The sequence below is a fragment of the Indicator indicator genome, chromosome 13, assembly GCF_027791375.1.
Source record: "Indicator indicator isolate 239-I01 chromosome 13, UM_Iind_1.1, whole genome shotgun sequence".
NCBI lineage: Eukaryota > Metazoa > Chordata > Aves > Piciformes > Indicatoridae > Indicator > Indicator indicator.
Genome location: NC_072022.1, coordinates 24995563 through 25011845, shown reverse-complemented (window position 1 = coordinate 25011845; position 16283 = coordinate 24995563). Strand labels below are relative to the sequence as shown.

General features: G+C 47.9%; 1 protein-coding gene across 1 annotated transcript in view; it reads right to left on the bottom strand.

The window, feature by feature from the left end:
- The window catches only part of TNIK (TRAF2 and NCK interacting kinase), a 190087-nt gene extending 174554 nt beyond the window's left edge, over positions 1-15533 (bottom strand). Inside the window, 1 exon segment of the mRNA XM_054385755.1 lies at positions 15512-15533. Coding sequence (XP_054241730.1) covers positions 15512-15533 — 22 coding nt within the window.
- Between the last annotated feature and the right edge of the window lie 750 nt (positions 15534-16283).

The window sequence follows — 16283 nt, the reverse complement described above, 5'->3', positions numbered from 1 at the left end:
CCAAGAAATGAGAGCAAGAGTAGGACCTCTCAGTGGCCATGAAGAAGATCACAAACTACTGTGACCAAGAAAGGAGAGCAAGAGTATGACCTCCCAGTGACTACAAGGAAGATCAAACTACTGTGACCAAGAAAGGAGAGCAAGAGTATGACCTCCCAGTGGCTACAAGGAAGATCAAACTACTGTGACCAAGAAAGGAGAGCAAGAGTATGACCTCCCAGTGGCTACAAGGAAGATCAAACTACTGTGACCAAGCAGTGAGAGCAAGAATAGGACCTCTCAGTGGCCATGAGGAAGATCAAACCACTGTGGCACTGTTGCTGCACAGGACAACGTTCAAGGTGAAGAATAAAGCCAGCTTCATTTTTTTCAGTTGTCTTCATGGCAGGATCACCCCTGAGCAGCAATGTTTCCTTGTGAAGGTAACAGAACAGCACCAATCCTTTAAAAGAAGACTGCTAACATCACTTGGAAGGTGCCTTACAGCAAAGAGGTGAGATGGACATTTCTGAGTCCTGGGGCACAATGGGGTGCATGGAATCAATAAATCATAGGATGCCTAATCTCACACCCAGAAGGGAACCCCAACCCCTGGCCAAAGGGGAACAACATCCCCCAGGGGTGATGCCCATCATGCATGGAAGCACCAGCTGCTCACCCATGGGCACTGCAGCCACCACCAGCACCCTCAGCAGTATGGGAAACCCAGCTCTCTGTTCCCTGCACTCTGGGTATCCATTCAAACCATTGCAAAGTACCACCAGCTGACTTACTAGAGTTTTACACTTTCTTTGCAGAGGTGTTAATGACTCTAAAAAAGCATAAGGATCAGATAAGCAGCTTTAATGCCATTTAAATGCCTACCAGTAGGAGAAACTGAGAGAGCCTGCAAGGGCCAGGACTCTCAGAGGGCTGCTGAGCCATTGAAGCTGCTGCTCCTGTGAGAGGAGTGTAAATTACTCAGCACGGAGTAAGCAAGATAAAAGCCACTCCAAAAGGATGCAACCCACTGACAGTGATGCAGACTCAGCCCAAGCTTTTCTGAGCATTTCACAAGCAGACTGATGAGTTGGAAAGGCCAAAAGGAACATTTTGATGATGCTGCACAAAGTAAGGAAGGAAAGGGAAAGAAGTCTTAGGACAGGTGCTTCTTTCTCAGCATGACACAGCACCAAGAACTCAGCCCTGGAGAGATTCATACTGTCCATGGGCATCTCCATGCTCTATGAGGAGAAGAGGAGCACAACTTCTCAGCTGTAATTCCCAAGTTTCATCTCCACTTTTACAGTTCCTAGAATCACTTGAATTCTACACAGGTAAGTGTTAGAGCTGATAAGAAAAGCCTTTTGGGATGAAATAACTTAGAGCTTCCCACACAGGCAAGACATAAAGCTAATGGCTACAGAAGCTCATAACCAGAAATCAAATCCATGCAAGAGCTTCAGCAACTAGACACCATCACTGTCTCAGAAAGTTCAATAAAGAGCACCACAAACTCCACCAGGCCACCCTAAATCCTCAGAGCTGTCAGCCAGCAGACAGCATCACCTCATTCCACCCAGCAGACCTGGCTGTACTGGTCACCATCTGTCCTGGTCAGAGAGGAGGGCAGCTGCAGCACTGAAAGCCAACTGCAGCTCAGGCTCAGCTGAGCTCCAGTCCACCTTACAGCCTCAGGCTACAGTGAGGAAGACAAATTACTATGAGAAGAAGATGGCCTTGTAATCCTTCCCTCCTCCTGAAGGCCTCATGTATTGGAAAGGAATATTTCATTATACTGGGAAACCAGCTCAGCTCTCAGAATTTCCCCAGCCTGCAAGAGCTCTGAAGTCAGAATGGACTTTGGAGTGGGGGTGACACCAAGTGCTGTGCTACTACAGTTCACACCATGGAAAGCCAGAGTTCTGCAACTGGATCCATCAAGAACCCAAACATTCAGGCATAAAGCTAAGCTTGTTACCTTCAGATCCATCCTGGGACCCAAACAAACTCCAGTTCCATGTCTCACCACTGCCAGAGATCCAGATTGTCCAGTGCTACTGAAACTCCCAGCAGGCTGCTGACACCATGGTGACACCTTGGGTTCCTCACATCACTTACTCTAAAACAGAGATGCAGGATGTGATCCTCACCACTGAGTCCTCCCGAGAACTCTGACCTTTTGGGTATTATCTCCTCCTCTGATTTCCCTCCTGAGAACCGACACCTGTGAGCTATTTCCCTTCCTTCACATCCCAAACCTCACTCTGTGTTGGCAAGTATACAAGAAAAGCATTTTATTCAAAGGAATTTGCTCATCAAGTCTTGAAGATACCAAAAATACACATTAGCTAATCTTAGGAGAGCACAGTTTAATGGCTACAGCACAAGATGAGAGGCCAGAGGCTTTGACTTCCACTGTCAACTCTGCCAGGGCTGCATCACTTGTAAGTGCATCTAGGGAAGATGCTTGACCCCTTCTCACCTTGATTTCCCCTGCTATGAGTCTATCCTAGCATTCCTTTCCTCACAGGGGATCTTATCTATAAACTCCTCATTAGCATCTGAAAAGCCTTCTGCAGCTCCGGATGTGTATGGGAAGCAGGCTGAAAGAGTGGAGAAGCAGGCTGGCCAGGGAGCCTGGAGACACATCCTCTGCAGGGTATTCAGGCAAACCCAACCACACTGCACTCCACATCTGTGCTTACAGAAACATTTCAGTTCTTTCCTTCTACAGGGATGCGGGGAAAAAAAAAACAAAACCCTGACCATTTATTTCTGCTTGAGAAAGCTCAGAGGGAGAAAGTAAATTCAGGGTCTCTGTGAAGTCAATGAGATCATGCAAGATTCCTCCAATGAAGTATCAAGGGACCACACTACCTCTAGCCAGTCACCTGCAGAATTATCATGTAGCCAACACCACAAAACAGAACCACCTTCCCTTTCCCCCACTCTTGCTCTGGATGCCACTGAGTGGCAGAATTAAAACTAGAAGCCTAGTCTTACTGTCCTACAAAAGCTGGGTGTGGAGGTGGGGAAAGACCCAGCCCTAGCACAGACACTCCCACGGATAAGGACCAGAGCCCAGCTCATTGAGCCTCAACCACAGCAGATCTCCTGCCCTGCTTGGCTCTGGCACTGCAGCCTTTGGGGGACACTCTGAGCACTCTTGGTGGGATGCAGGAAGGCTTTCTTCTGGTGTTAAGAGACACTTCCAGTTCGAAAATAACTGAGAATCTACAGACAAGGTAGTATTTCAGCTTTTTGGGGGGAGGAACAGAAGTCACCCCACCCCAACCTGTTCCCATCCTTCCCAGTTGCCTCAGCTAACCTTGCAGGTAGATCACATTACCAGTGCCAGTAATAGCCACTGCACCAGCTGGGACTACTCCAGTACAACAAGACCTTTGCTCCTAGATGGATTCACAAACCTCCTGCTTCCCCTCGAGTGGCTAAACACAGTGTAATGAAGACCAGAAGTGAAGTCCATCCTGGTCTAGCCACATGAACAGAAAGGTCTCAGAGGAGCAACTGGTCCAAGAACTTGAAGGGGGGGGGGGGGGGGGGGGGGGGGTGAGGGGGAGGAAAGGCTCAGCTCCTTTTTCAAAGAGAAGAGAAAAACGTCCTATTGTTCCACAACTAATGCAAAGCAGAAGAGGTTTTATAGACTCATTGAGAAACAGAGGGCCAGCATTAGACAGTACACATCACTATTTCATGATCACAAGGTGAGCTGCTTGCATAATTCTGACAAAGAACATAAATGCTGATATCACAAGGCAGTTATGAAACTTGGGCTTTAAATGCTGACTAATAATAACACAGCAGTTAAGTCTCAAAAGTGTTTTTTCTTAGTGTTTTTTGTTTGTTTCTAGGTTGGTTGGGGTTTTTTTTTTTTCCCTTTCTCTTTTTTTCCTTAACTGCTACAACTTTCAGCCAAAGCATGACCCTCTCTGGCAAGGTGCACACATGATGGGTGCCCCCTGCCCCCACCACCTCTCAGCACCAGGGATCCATCCCACCCCACAGCTGGTCAAAATCACTTCAGATCTGCTCCAGGGGAGGCTTCGAGATCACACCAAGGGTGGGGGTTGGACTTGATCTCTGGAGGTCCCTTCCAACCCCTAACATCCTGTGATCCTGTGACCCTGCAAGGAGCAGGAAAATGAGAGAATAAACTTCAATAACTGCACTTTGCAAGTTAGCTACCAGACCCTGAACAAGCTCCTCAGCCTTCCTCCCCAGTGGATTCTGACAGGAGCACGTGCTCTCATGAACTGCTCCAGTGTGACCAGGACACAGAGTCTCCCCTCCAAGACACATAATATAGAGCAGCAAAATGTCAGGAAAATCAAGGGCAAGCGAAGGCAGAAGACAGCCCCTCCCCCTACCACCACTTCTATTTTTAGGCAGCAAGATTAGCTGGGAGCAGTTTTACTCATTTCTGATAATGAGCAGAGCTCTTGCATCTTCTCTTGAGGACATTTCCTCTGTGCAGGCACTGTACTTTACACCAGCAGCATGGAAAAGGTCACCATTAACCAGCTAAAGCAGAACCACAACTTATTGTGAAAGGGTCTTGAAGCAACTCCAGCTTTGAACTTGTGCCTCACCTCCCTCACCAACCACACCACTTGGGTTTTGGGGGTATGGTCTGACCACCTACAAGGCATCCCTCCCTTTGAACCACAGGATAAAGTCACTACCTATTCAAAAAGTGTCATGCTTTTACTCCAGCCACTTCTCAGAGGGTGCAAGCTGGTACACAAGTCTCCATGTAAAGGACATTTGGCATTCCTAAGCCTGAACATGGCTAAGAAGTGATGGAGATGCAACTCAATCATCCTTCAGCCCCATTCTTTGGCCTTTCCCAATGCAGCAACCCCAACACCACTCATGGCAAAGAAATTATGGTCTTATTAGGGCACCTCAGGTCCTGGGCCAGTCTGAAGATTACCCCAGGAGGACCTGGCAGCCAGGATCCAGCTGCTCAGTGAACACCAACAGCACTGGTGTGCTGTACCAAAGAGCAAAACCCCTCTTACTGTGTGTCCCCTCTAGTGCTGAGGCTGCCAAGGTTGGCAAGAGCAGCACAAGAAGAGCCCCCAAAAGCTGCCACAGCTGCAAGACCACTATGCTAATGGTGAGAACTTGCTAAAGAAGAGGATGATAATTACCAAATAAGTAAAACAAAAGAATGATTTGGATCCCACTGCAGTTTCTTTTCAGAAAGAGGTGTTCCTCTATCCCTCAGAGAGATCTATTTCTCACCAGCTTTTTGCAAGGCAACCACTTACACATTTGGTATCTTTTGGTTTCTTCAGATTGCTTTGACAGCAACATTTGGGTGCAAAGCTTTCCTCCTTCAGGTCCTCCCCTTCTCACCTCCTCAAGCCTCAACCTTCCTCCACAGCCCTTCACCACCACCCTCCTATCTGCCTGAGGACCACACTGGTGCTGCATAACATAGCAGGATCTTATAATCCAGTGTGGACTGCAAGCAGGCAAGGTCCAGAGGTCAAGGTACACCTTAAAGCAGATGGCAGGGGTGAGGGATGGTGGAGGTCACCAGCTTCTCACCCAGCAAATGAAAAACATGGCAGAAGCAGCCTAGGGATATCCAGCTCTTGGGGTGCATCACTCAGACTTGGAGTCTTCTACTTGACTTTTGGATTGTGTTCTTTTAGGAAGCTTTTTTTTTTTCCATGCTTCTCTACAAGTATGACAGCTAGGAAAAAAATACTCCCCCTCTGAAGTTAACTGCTGGTGTCTGGACTTCACAGGATTTCATAACCACAGCCAAGATCATCAGGCTTTTGATGAGTTAGAAACCCTTTCTCAGGACCAAAGTCTCTCACTGCTGTGCCTTCCTCTTGTCCTTCTGCTATGTGAAAGGACAAAGAGCAGCATGGTTGAGGCACCACCAGCCAGGCTGAGCCCAGGAGCTAGCCCATCCATGGCTTCTTGGTGAGCTCCTGCCTCTGGCCCTAAGCACCTTCCATCCAAGCTCTCGCTTTCTTCTGTAGATAGCAAAACCTCCATTTACTGAGGGAAAACATGAGGCCAACAGAAGGAAGCTTTTAAGACAGCTAGTAGATGATTAACGAGCACTCAAGTCAAGTGCTGCAGGAGCACCACCAGTTCCTTACAGCCATAAAAAAAAAAACCAAAACAACAAACTTCTCATCCTGCACCCATTTGGCAAACCTCAGAGGAGATGACTTCATGGAGACATCCTGCCTGGCAAAGCCCTCGCTGCAGGGGTCAACACAGATTGGGAAGATCTTCACCTCCCTCCCACCCAGCATCCTAAGTCTGGGTTTCCAGCCCAACATTCCAGCACTCCCCATCAAGTGGCATCCCCTGGGGTCTTCCCATGGAAGCTCTTTTTTCCTATTTCCTGCTCTCCAATCAGTCAGGTGGCCCCTACGACCTCCCTCCCCATGCTAAGCCCTTGCCAGAGAGCCTTTGCTAAGGTGGCCATGGTTTTCCATGCTCACTGCACAGCTTTGCACCTACCCACCAGCTGTCTGGCAGGAGGAAGAGCCATCAGGGTCCCCACCCTCGGGCAACATCACCACGTCAATGCACAAGGCTGGGGGAGGACATGTACAAAGCGTCTCATGGAGCTCTTTTAAAGCAAAGCCACAGAAGCAGCAAGCATTTCTGCTCAGGGCCTTTGCCTTTTCATTCCAGAGTCCCCCAGAGCCAAGTAAAGGTGCTTCAGTGCTCTTAAATACCAGTTATTTTTAGGCAATAATATCCTGAACACCTTTCTTCATCCTGGCTTTTACATTGCACAGGGAAGAAGTTACCAGGATTTGGCACTTTCTCCTTAACAGGGCACCATTAACAAGTGACTCATATTATATTGCAGCATGAGTCATCTTGGCAGAGGTCATCAGCATAAGCGACAACTAGTCTTCAATTATTTCCTTGGAGTTGAATTAAAGGTATAGTTATGCTAATTCTACATCTGCTCCATCCTAGCTTTCCATCTTCTTGTCTCCAGAGCAACCTGGGATTTCACCTCATGGTCCAAACTGCCTCTGCAAAAGCTTTTCCAGCACTGTGCAGTTATAGGCTGTCACCAAACGTGAGCATGCCAATCACAGGATCATTTAGGTTGGAAAAGACCTTCCAGATCGTTGTTTCCAACCATCAACCCTACTCTACCAAGTCCACCACTAAACCATACCCCCAAGCACCACATCTACATGGCTCTTCAACACATCCAGGGATGGTGACTCAACCACCTCCCCGGGCAGCATGTTCCAATGCCAGACCACACTTGCAGTAAACAATCTTTTCCCTAAGTCCAGCTGGGAAGTCTTCTGGTTGGGTTTTAAGATACAGTAGTTAAACCAGCTCTCCACCCCTTCTCACACTGCTGTCCCTGCTACCTTCCTGCTCTCCTCATACTTTATCACGATGTTTTCCAAGGCCCTGGGGTTTGCTCAAGACACCTTTAGTCTACCACAACACATTGCTTCTGAGAACAGGGACAAAGCCCAGCAAACAAAATCACTTTGAACTGTGCCCAGTGACATGTGAATAATGAAGAAACTAAGCCATGAGCAGGGCAGGTAGGAAAGGAGGCTTTTCAAGCCATTTTTCATTTTCTACACAAGTAGTCCTACATGGCCTGAAACTGCACCAGGGGAGGTTTAGCTTGGATGGTAGGAAAGATTTCTTGACTGAAAGAGTAGTCAGGCATTGACCAGGCTGCCCAGACAGGTGGTAGAGTCAACAGCCCTGGAGGTGTTCAAGAAATGTATGGACATGGCACTTGAGGAGGTGGTTTAACAGCCATGGTGGTGTTGGGTTGATGGTGGGACTCAATGATCACAGTATCACAGTGTGGCAGAGGCTGGAAGGGACCTCAAGAGATCATCAGGTCCAACCCCCCTGCCAGAGCAGGATCACTTAGGGTAGTCCACACAGGAATGCATCCAGGTGGGGTTTGAAAGTCTCCAGAGAAGGAGACTCCACAACCCCCCTGGGCAGCCTGTTCCCCTGCTCTCTCTCCCTGATCTTAAAGGTGTCTCCTGATCAAAACAATTCTATGATTCTCTGTCAGCTGGACTCCAGCCTCCCCACTGCATTGCTGCTCTTTTCACTCACCCCACACACAACATACCCATCACAGCTCCCCAACCAAAGAACCAGGAGAAGACAGCAGCACTACCAGGGCAGGGCACAGTGGCTTTTGGGCACATAGTTTTGCCCATTAGGAGACAGCCATTTCCAGCCTGGTCACCACTGGAGCACACTGTGTTTGTATTTACAGCAGACAGAAAGCCAGACAAGAGTCACACTGGCTGGGAGGTTCACTTTCCAGAGCATTTGAGAGCTACTCTCACTGCTGGAATCCCATTTAGCTACTACAGCCTCTTCACCATACCAACACACCCATCCCCATGGAACAGCAATGGGAAGAGCAGAGCCATCACACTGTTTGCTGATGCTAATCAATATGTAAAGACTGAAGATTTATTGCACTAAGACAGCTTGTCTGCATAGCCAGAAAATGCATTCAAAGCCCTATTAATTTTGTTGCCTGGGTCTCTGGTTTTGCTCCAAGACTATGGTTTCCTTGCACACCCATCGTTTGTTCCTCCCCAGATGGTGGCATCTGTAGGCACTTGAGAGGAGCTCCTCCACAAACACCTACTGTGAGTATTCAGTGGAAGGATATGACACAAAAAAAAAAAAAAAAACCACAAGTTTAAGTGCAGTGTCCCTTCCTTTCCAGCCATGTTTCACATGCACAACAGGTGCCTGGCTAATTCAACACCTTCCATGTAAATGAGTAGATTGGGGAAATTTTGGTCTATGGTTTGAAGGTCTACGTGGCAGGTACAGGGACACAGGCAGTGCCATTCACAGGCACAGCAGCCCTCCACACTACCCAGCTCCACTCAAGGGAGAGCAGTTAGATCCACACTTTGGAATATACATGAGGAGAGACACAGAGAGTTGGGGCTGTTCGGTCTGGAGAGGAGAAGGCTCCGAGGTGACCTTCTTGTGACCTTCTTGTGGCCTTCCAGTATCTGAAGGGGGCTACAAGAAAGCTGGGGAGGGACTCTTTAGGATGTCAGGTAGTGATAGGACTAGGGGGAATGGAAAAAAATGGAAGTGGGTAGATTCAGGCTAGACATTAGGAAGAAGTTCCTCACCATGAGAGTGGTGAGAGCCTGGAATGGGTTGTCCAGGGAGGTGGTTGAGGCTCCATCCCTGGAGGTGTTTAAGGCCAGGCTGGATGATGCTCTAGACAGCCTGATCTAGTGTGAGGTGTCCCTGCCCATGGCAGGGGATTGGAACTAGATGATCCTTGTGGTCCCTTCCAACCCTGACTGATTCTATGATATATTTTTATATATCTATATATAGATGTGTATTATTTTTATATCCAAGTACTTTGTAAGTGCCCCCACAAAGCACAGAGCATATTCAATTTGCTGTGTTTTGGGGGTGACCACCTGGTAAAGCTCAGATACTACCTGGGTACCACAAGTAGGGAGCCACAAGGGAGATCCTACAAACTGCACCATCCAAGCTTGTTCTCTGCTTTCATCTCAGTTCATGATGTGGAGGGCAGAAGCATGGTAAGCAATCACAGAATCAACCAGGTTGGAAAAGATCTGAGAGATCATCAAGTTCAACCTATTACCTAACACCTCCTGACAACTAAACCACAGCTCCAAGTGCCACATCCAATCTTTTTTTGAACACCTCCAGGGATGGTGACTCCACCACCTCCCCGGGAAGTCCGTTCCAATAACCAGGAGGTTTAGAGCTCCTGGAGCACCAACCTCAGAAGGTCCACCAGCTACAAGGAGATGCAAGTTGTTTAAGTGACTGTGTCAGATCTAAGGCCCACAGTGTGACACACCTAAGAAAGATGGCAGTGAAGCAGAGAGGAGATCTGTGCCTTCACTTTTACCAGCATCTCTCAAAATCATGCTAAGCTTCCATGCTTGTGCGCAAAAGAGAAGGGAAAAGGCAAATACATTCCAATTTACAGAGATTTCTATTGTTGCCTGGACATCAAACAGCCCCCAATTAGTCCTGCAAGGATCTGACCCACAAATTATGAAAATAAATGCCTCTAAATCTTTGATCTCTTGTATTTCTGCAGCATGCTACAGCGGGTATTAGACACATTTTATTAGATTCAAGCTGTGAGAGCTCTTCCTCAGCAGAGGCTCTGTGGCCTCCAATGCATCCTAAAGTCTCCATCCAGCAGATTAGGGGCATGGTCCCCAACAGTCACTTCTGTCACGCACTGAACACATGACTCAGCTGGCAGCAGGCTTTTTCCTGCTGAGTTTCAAAATTAGGAGCAAAGAGTTTTTTAAAGGCAGAGGGGAAAAGCATTAACCACCTGAACCACATTTCTGATTCTTTGTTAGTCCAGGAAGGAATGCACACCCTATGCCATATCCCTGGCTTCTAAAAAGTGTTGATTTCAGAGCAGTTTCTTTCCTTTTTTACACTCTGAAATGCCACTGCTGGAGGAAGCAAGCAAAAAAACCATAACAAAAGGTTTCATGCACTGCGAAGCTGAAAACCACACGTGAACAGAAACACAGCCACCCACCCTCGCTGCAGCAGCAGCGCTGAGAACCAAGAGGATGTTCCACTCAAGCTGCTAAGGCTTTACTCAGAAGAGCAACTCCTCGTTCACAGCCTGCTGCACAAACGAAGCAGCTACTGCGCTTGCCAGAGGCCACGGCAGGTTTCAGCCCGAGTGGTTAGGGAGGAAGGATGGGACCACATCCACCACTCGGGTCTCACTGGCAAGTGGGTGGTGTTTGCACGAAGCCATTAATATCTAATAAGGTTCCTGCAGCAGAGGAGAGGTGGTTATCTGCAGAGGAGAGGTGGTTATCTGCAGCAGAGCAAAGCGCATGCCTTCTGCTGCATGCAGGGTAACTCGGCAGCTGAGCATGGGGCAGTACAAGCTGTTTGCTCACCGAGTAGGCAAGGAGGAAATGGCAGTTCTCAGCCACACAAGATGCATCTGGAGACTCCAGGGCTGCCCACCTGATTACAATCATCCATCATTTACTATCAACACACAACCCTGAACTTCTGGCAAAACACCACAGAAAATTAACAGGGGAAAAGCACCGTTCTCAATCAAAGGTTTTCTCATTTGCCATCACAACACAAAATCAGGCATGCAGAGAGGTAACTGAGCTTCCACTAAACTTCTTATCAGTGTTTTCCAACCTTGGTGGCTTCTCCTCTCCTTTCACTAATGAGCCATTGCAGAAGCACTCCAGGGCTGGGGTCCTACGTGCTGAGCATCCTCATCCCTCTGCAGGGATGCTCAGCCCCTCACAGGGCTCATCTTAAAACCACCCTGGAAGGGGAACACAGCAGAGGGAGAATCTGTTTCCCAAGGACCATGTTCCTTAGACAATCCTCCTTTAGGAATCATGAATGATTTACATGGAGAACATCAAACCTCACTTGCATAAATTGTTTTCCTGAGGCCAGAGCAGACAGTCCATTGGTCTCCATGTGCAGAAATGGTTCAAAGTGGCAAAAAGGGACAGGAGGAGGGGATGGTGGGGAAGGAAATCAAAGCTACTGGCTTTTTAAGTGGGAAACTCAACCCCTCATTTAATGGAGCTATCAATGACTTAGGCTAGTGGCTTTTGACCTGCATCCTGATTTAATGGCCCTGTGAAAGGTAACAAAGAAGATGCCTGAGCATCAGCAAATGGAAACCTCGTATCATGCAGGTTCTATGGTTCCCGTGGGTAAAGCAGGGTACTTGCAGAGCAGCTGGGGCAGAAATCACCACCAGTGGTGACGGAGAGTCAGTCAAAGCCCTGGGAGAGGTAATGGTGATGACTCGGCACAGCCCTGCTGCGTGTCTGTGCTGTGCCCCACAACACTCCTGAACTCCTCTGCAGCTGGCAGCAAGGGGGAAATGGCATGTGCCACGTACCCCTGGAGAAGCAGCTCTCTTTGGAACACAGGTCCTGAACTCTCAACCCCATCCTCTCCACCCCACTACACAACAGCTTTTCCAACACTGTTCTTCTATGTCATGCACCCTTTTGCCTGTTTGTAGCTTTTTACTGGGGGAAGCATGGGAAATCTAACAGAATTCTTCCCATTTATATTTGAAGCATGAAGAAATGAGACAGGGATCAATACTCTGTCCTTGGTCTGCAGGTCAGAGGCAGAGAACTCCTGCTGATGTCTATAATTACCCTTGCAAAGTGACTGGGGATGCATTAGGAGGAGTCAGGCGAAGGTTTGCCTGGAGCAGCTGGGAGATGGAGCCCAGGAGGTGATAATAGCTTTCATGTAACCTGGCCCCACGTGAATGATGACTTCCTAGGACAGTTCTTCCTTAAGCTGGGTGATTCATTTCAGGAGATTTACATAGAGATCAAATGGAAACAGTTCCCCCTGTCACCCCATACAAACTGCACCACTATATCTACTACAGCCTGCAGATAAAAACTACCAGCAAAGAAGCCTCCTCTGACTACCCCTTCTTGCATGGATTAAAAATCAGACACTTCATGCACACCAACCAGATGCTCTTTGTTGCTTCAAACCTTGATGCAACAAAATGCTTGAGCTCTAACTTCAACCTGTTCAAGCACATGTTTTGGTATAAACTCACTCCAAATTATTAAGTTTTACAGCTGACCAGCCATAAAATCACCACCATGCCTCTAAAATCACCACACATTTTCACATTGTTGAAGACCTCCAGTTCTGGTGCCCCCAACACAAGAAGGATATGGAGCTGTTGCAGTGGGTCCAGAGGAGGCCACAAAGGTGTTCAGAGGGCTGGAGAACCTTCCCTCTGGGGACAGGCTAGGAGAGTTGAGGCTGTTCAGTCTGGAGAGGACAAGGCTCAGGGGAGACCTTAGAGCAGCCTTCCAGTACCTGAAGGGAGCTACAGGAGAGCTGGAGAGGGACTTTTTACCAAGGCATTGAGCGACAGGATGAAGGGCAATGGCTTTGAGCTGGGAGAGAGGAGATTCAGACTGGAGGGTAGGAAAAAATTCTTTACAGTGAGGGTAATGAGGTAGAGGGACAGGTTGCCCAGGGAGGTCATGGATGCCCTTTCCCAGGAGGTGTTCAGGGCCAGGTTGGATGAGGCCTTGAACAACCTGGGCTAGTGGAAGGTATCCCTGCCCATGGCAGGGGGGTTGGAATTAGATGATCTTTAAGGTCCCTTCCAACCCAAACCAGTCTATGACCTCCAAAGATAAGGAATCACTGCACCAGTGTGGAAGGACGCATGGAAAACTGCAGAGGAGCAGCATCTGGGCTGCACAGCTCCAAACAGCCAAAAAAATAATCAACCATGCAGAAGAATCAGACAGAATTTTTTCTCCCCCCTCTCCTGTAACTTTACATGAGCACAAACAGAAGAATATGCTTGCATGCATAGAAGATAAATGTTTGCACCACTATCAGCACTCCTGGCTCAAGGAACGGAAGTGAGATGCAGAAACAAAGGCTTAGATTTGTATACTGTCTCCCCTTTGGGATGATTCAGAGACCACTATTGTGCTGCCAAGGTTTTATGGTTAAAAAAAAAAAAAAAGGCTCAAAAATATACAATGGACATGGACAGAGTCATGGTCCACAGCTTACACATGCACTGAATCACACTGGAAGAGGGCAGAAGAAGTCAGAGAATCATAGAACCACTGAAGTTGGAAAAGGCCTCTAAGCTCATTGAGTCCACAGCACTATCAAGTTCACCACTAAACCACGTCCCAAAGTGATGGAAGACTCCTGAGAGTGTCCATCCTCAGGAACTGTGGTTATACATATTTATTTGTCAGAGATATGTCCCAATTTTTGCATGGGGGCATTATCATGTAAAACACAGCACAAAGAAGCTTTTCATAGCTTTTTTTTTTTTTTTTTAATCTCCAGTAGTCCTCTCTAGTCAAATTTGTTCCTCTTTCTATTTAGGAAGAAGGTGACCTTTGCAACAGCTGCCCAAATTCTGTCGAGCTACAGAGTTTGGGGGTTTGTTTTTGTTTTTTTAAGAGGTGCTGGAAGAAGAAACCTAACATTTTGCTGCCAGGATAATGCTCCTGAGTGGTGGCTTGCAGCGCTTATCCCCCATTAGAACTTCTCCTAAATCTTTAATGATGCTGAAATATGCCATAAACTGCTGAAGTTCTGGAAACAGGACAATGCCAGCATGTTTATTTGGGTTCTGTGGTTTTTTTAATAAGAGAGCTTTTATCTTCATTGACAATGATCAACTAATGCAAACAAATGGTCCCTGAAACTTCACTTCTATACAAAGCAAAGCTAAAGGAAGAGTAGTGACATTTTTGGGTTTCATCCAATTCTTCCCAGCAACAGCTAATACCCACCAGTTCCTTCATTCTGTGCTGTCTCCTCTCCAAGCCTGAGCATTAAGGGCCAGGCATTTCCAAAACAACTAACGATTTTAGGATCCAGTTTCCAGAAAGTGCATGGTCAGCACTTTGCTAAAGTAAATAACAAAAGCTTGGGCTTTGTTAATGAGTTCAAAACAAAGGCAACATCCAGGTACACAAGAAAACAATCACTCCTTACCAAAAAATGCTCCTTTTCAATCCCCACAGTTGCAGGAAACCCACAGCCAAGCCGTACAATTCAGGGGAGCCTCACAAGCAAGCAGCCTTCAACTGGGGCTCAAACCCAGGGTGAATCCCTCATCCAGCAAACATGGAGCAACTGTGGGAAGGAGAAGTCTGCTTGCCCCAAGTCAGTCCCACTGGGAGGTTACCTGCTTCCCGAGAAAGGCTTTCCTCCCAGAGAGCTTTTATCACCTCATACACACCTGGCAGAGCACCCAAAATGCACTCAGCTGTGGCAGCTACTGCAGAAGAGCCTCCTGCCACTGCTGGTCCATCAGCCAGAGGCCCAGCCCTGCAGACAGATGCAGCAGAGGAAAAGCTACTGACCTGAATATTTTAGAAGGATCAAGGCCATTGCCTTCAGCAAGAGATGACAGGCTCTCGCATTCTCTGAGACAAAAATAAAGGGTGGAAAAAATCCCCAAACCCAGCCCCATCTCTCTGCTTGCTTGGGATCAGCTATGCATTTACCACCAGAGCACGGCCCACTGCATCCATCCCTCCTCATGCTTATTCTCCTTTTATTGCACGAAATCTGCTTCTGAAACATGCCTGTCAACATCCCATGTGAATCCTCATGTTAATCATTATTCTGCTAATAGCACTGCCGGGTCACTCGGCTATTAAACATGCTGAGTGGACTAGCAGAAAAGATCTCCCAGCCCGTACAAAAGAACATTATAATGTAGTTTATCTTCTCCCCTTGTCAGTGTAATATGCAGCGCTACCTGTTCAATGGCCTCGTCACTTTAAATTACAGTTTTCTGCAACATTAACAACCCTCATTACCAGCACCACCACTGGAAGATCTCTAGTTTAAGAATCCTTCTGATGCTGAAGGCACCAACCTGCCCTTCCTTACATGCTCAGCCCTCTGCACAGATGCAGGGACACTCAGGTACCGTGGCAATGAGCACGGTGCATGACGACGACTAGAAGGAAGGCAGGAGCAAGCCCCAAGTGCGCTCTCCTCGCTGCACCAGGCCGTGCATTTTAATCAGAATTCAGTGCTTTGTTCCTGGCCCAGCTGCCAGCACGCCACGCAGATGCTCTGCTGCGGTGGAGCTCAACTGCGTGGCCAAGACAAACTCTGGCGTGGCAAGAGCAGAAGCTCCTGCGACCTCCTCTGTGCCCGTTCAGCCCAGCCCCACAAATTCTGCCCCGCAGGCTAGTGGGCAGAGGCGAGCTGACATGAATGATAGTGTGCCAAGCCGTGCCCAGCCTCAACGGCACGTTGTCATTCTGCAAATCCTCCTTCCTTCCTTGTGACAGGAGGAAGGAAGCCAAATCAAGGGATGGGGCAAGCCAGCAGTCAAAGGTCCACCTTTTTTATATGCATTTGCTTGTTCATAAAACTCAGCCTCGTGGAACGTTTCAGTGACTCAAACTTGGAGATAAGCGGCCCGAGCATTTGTTTCCTTTCCCTGCTGCTGAGAACAAATCATCCCCCCTGCCAGATTTTGAGTCACTACCTGCTCCCAGGGCTTCACACAGCCATCCCTCAGCCCTTCAAATTGGAGGCACAAGAGCAGCGTCTCCCCCACTCAGGCTCATCTACAAACCCGCTGCAATGTGACACTTCGTTTCTGATAAATGAAATTTTGCAAGGCTCGGGGAATTACTCCTCCCTGCTATGTTTTGTGCTCAGGCAGCAAATTTACTATTGATTTCTGA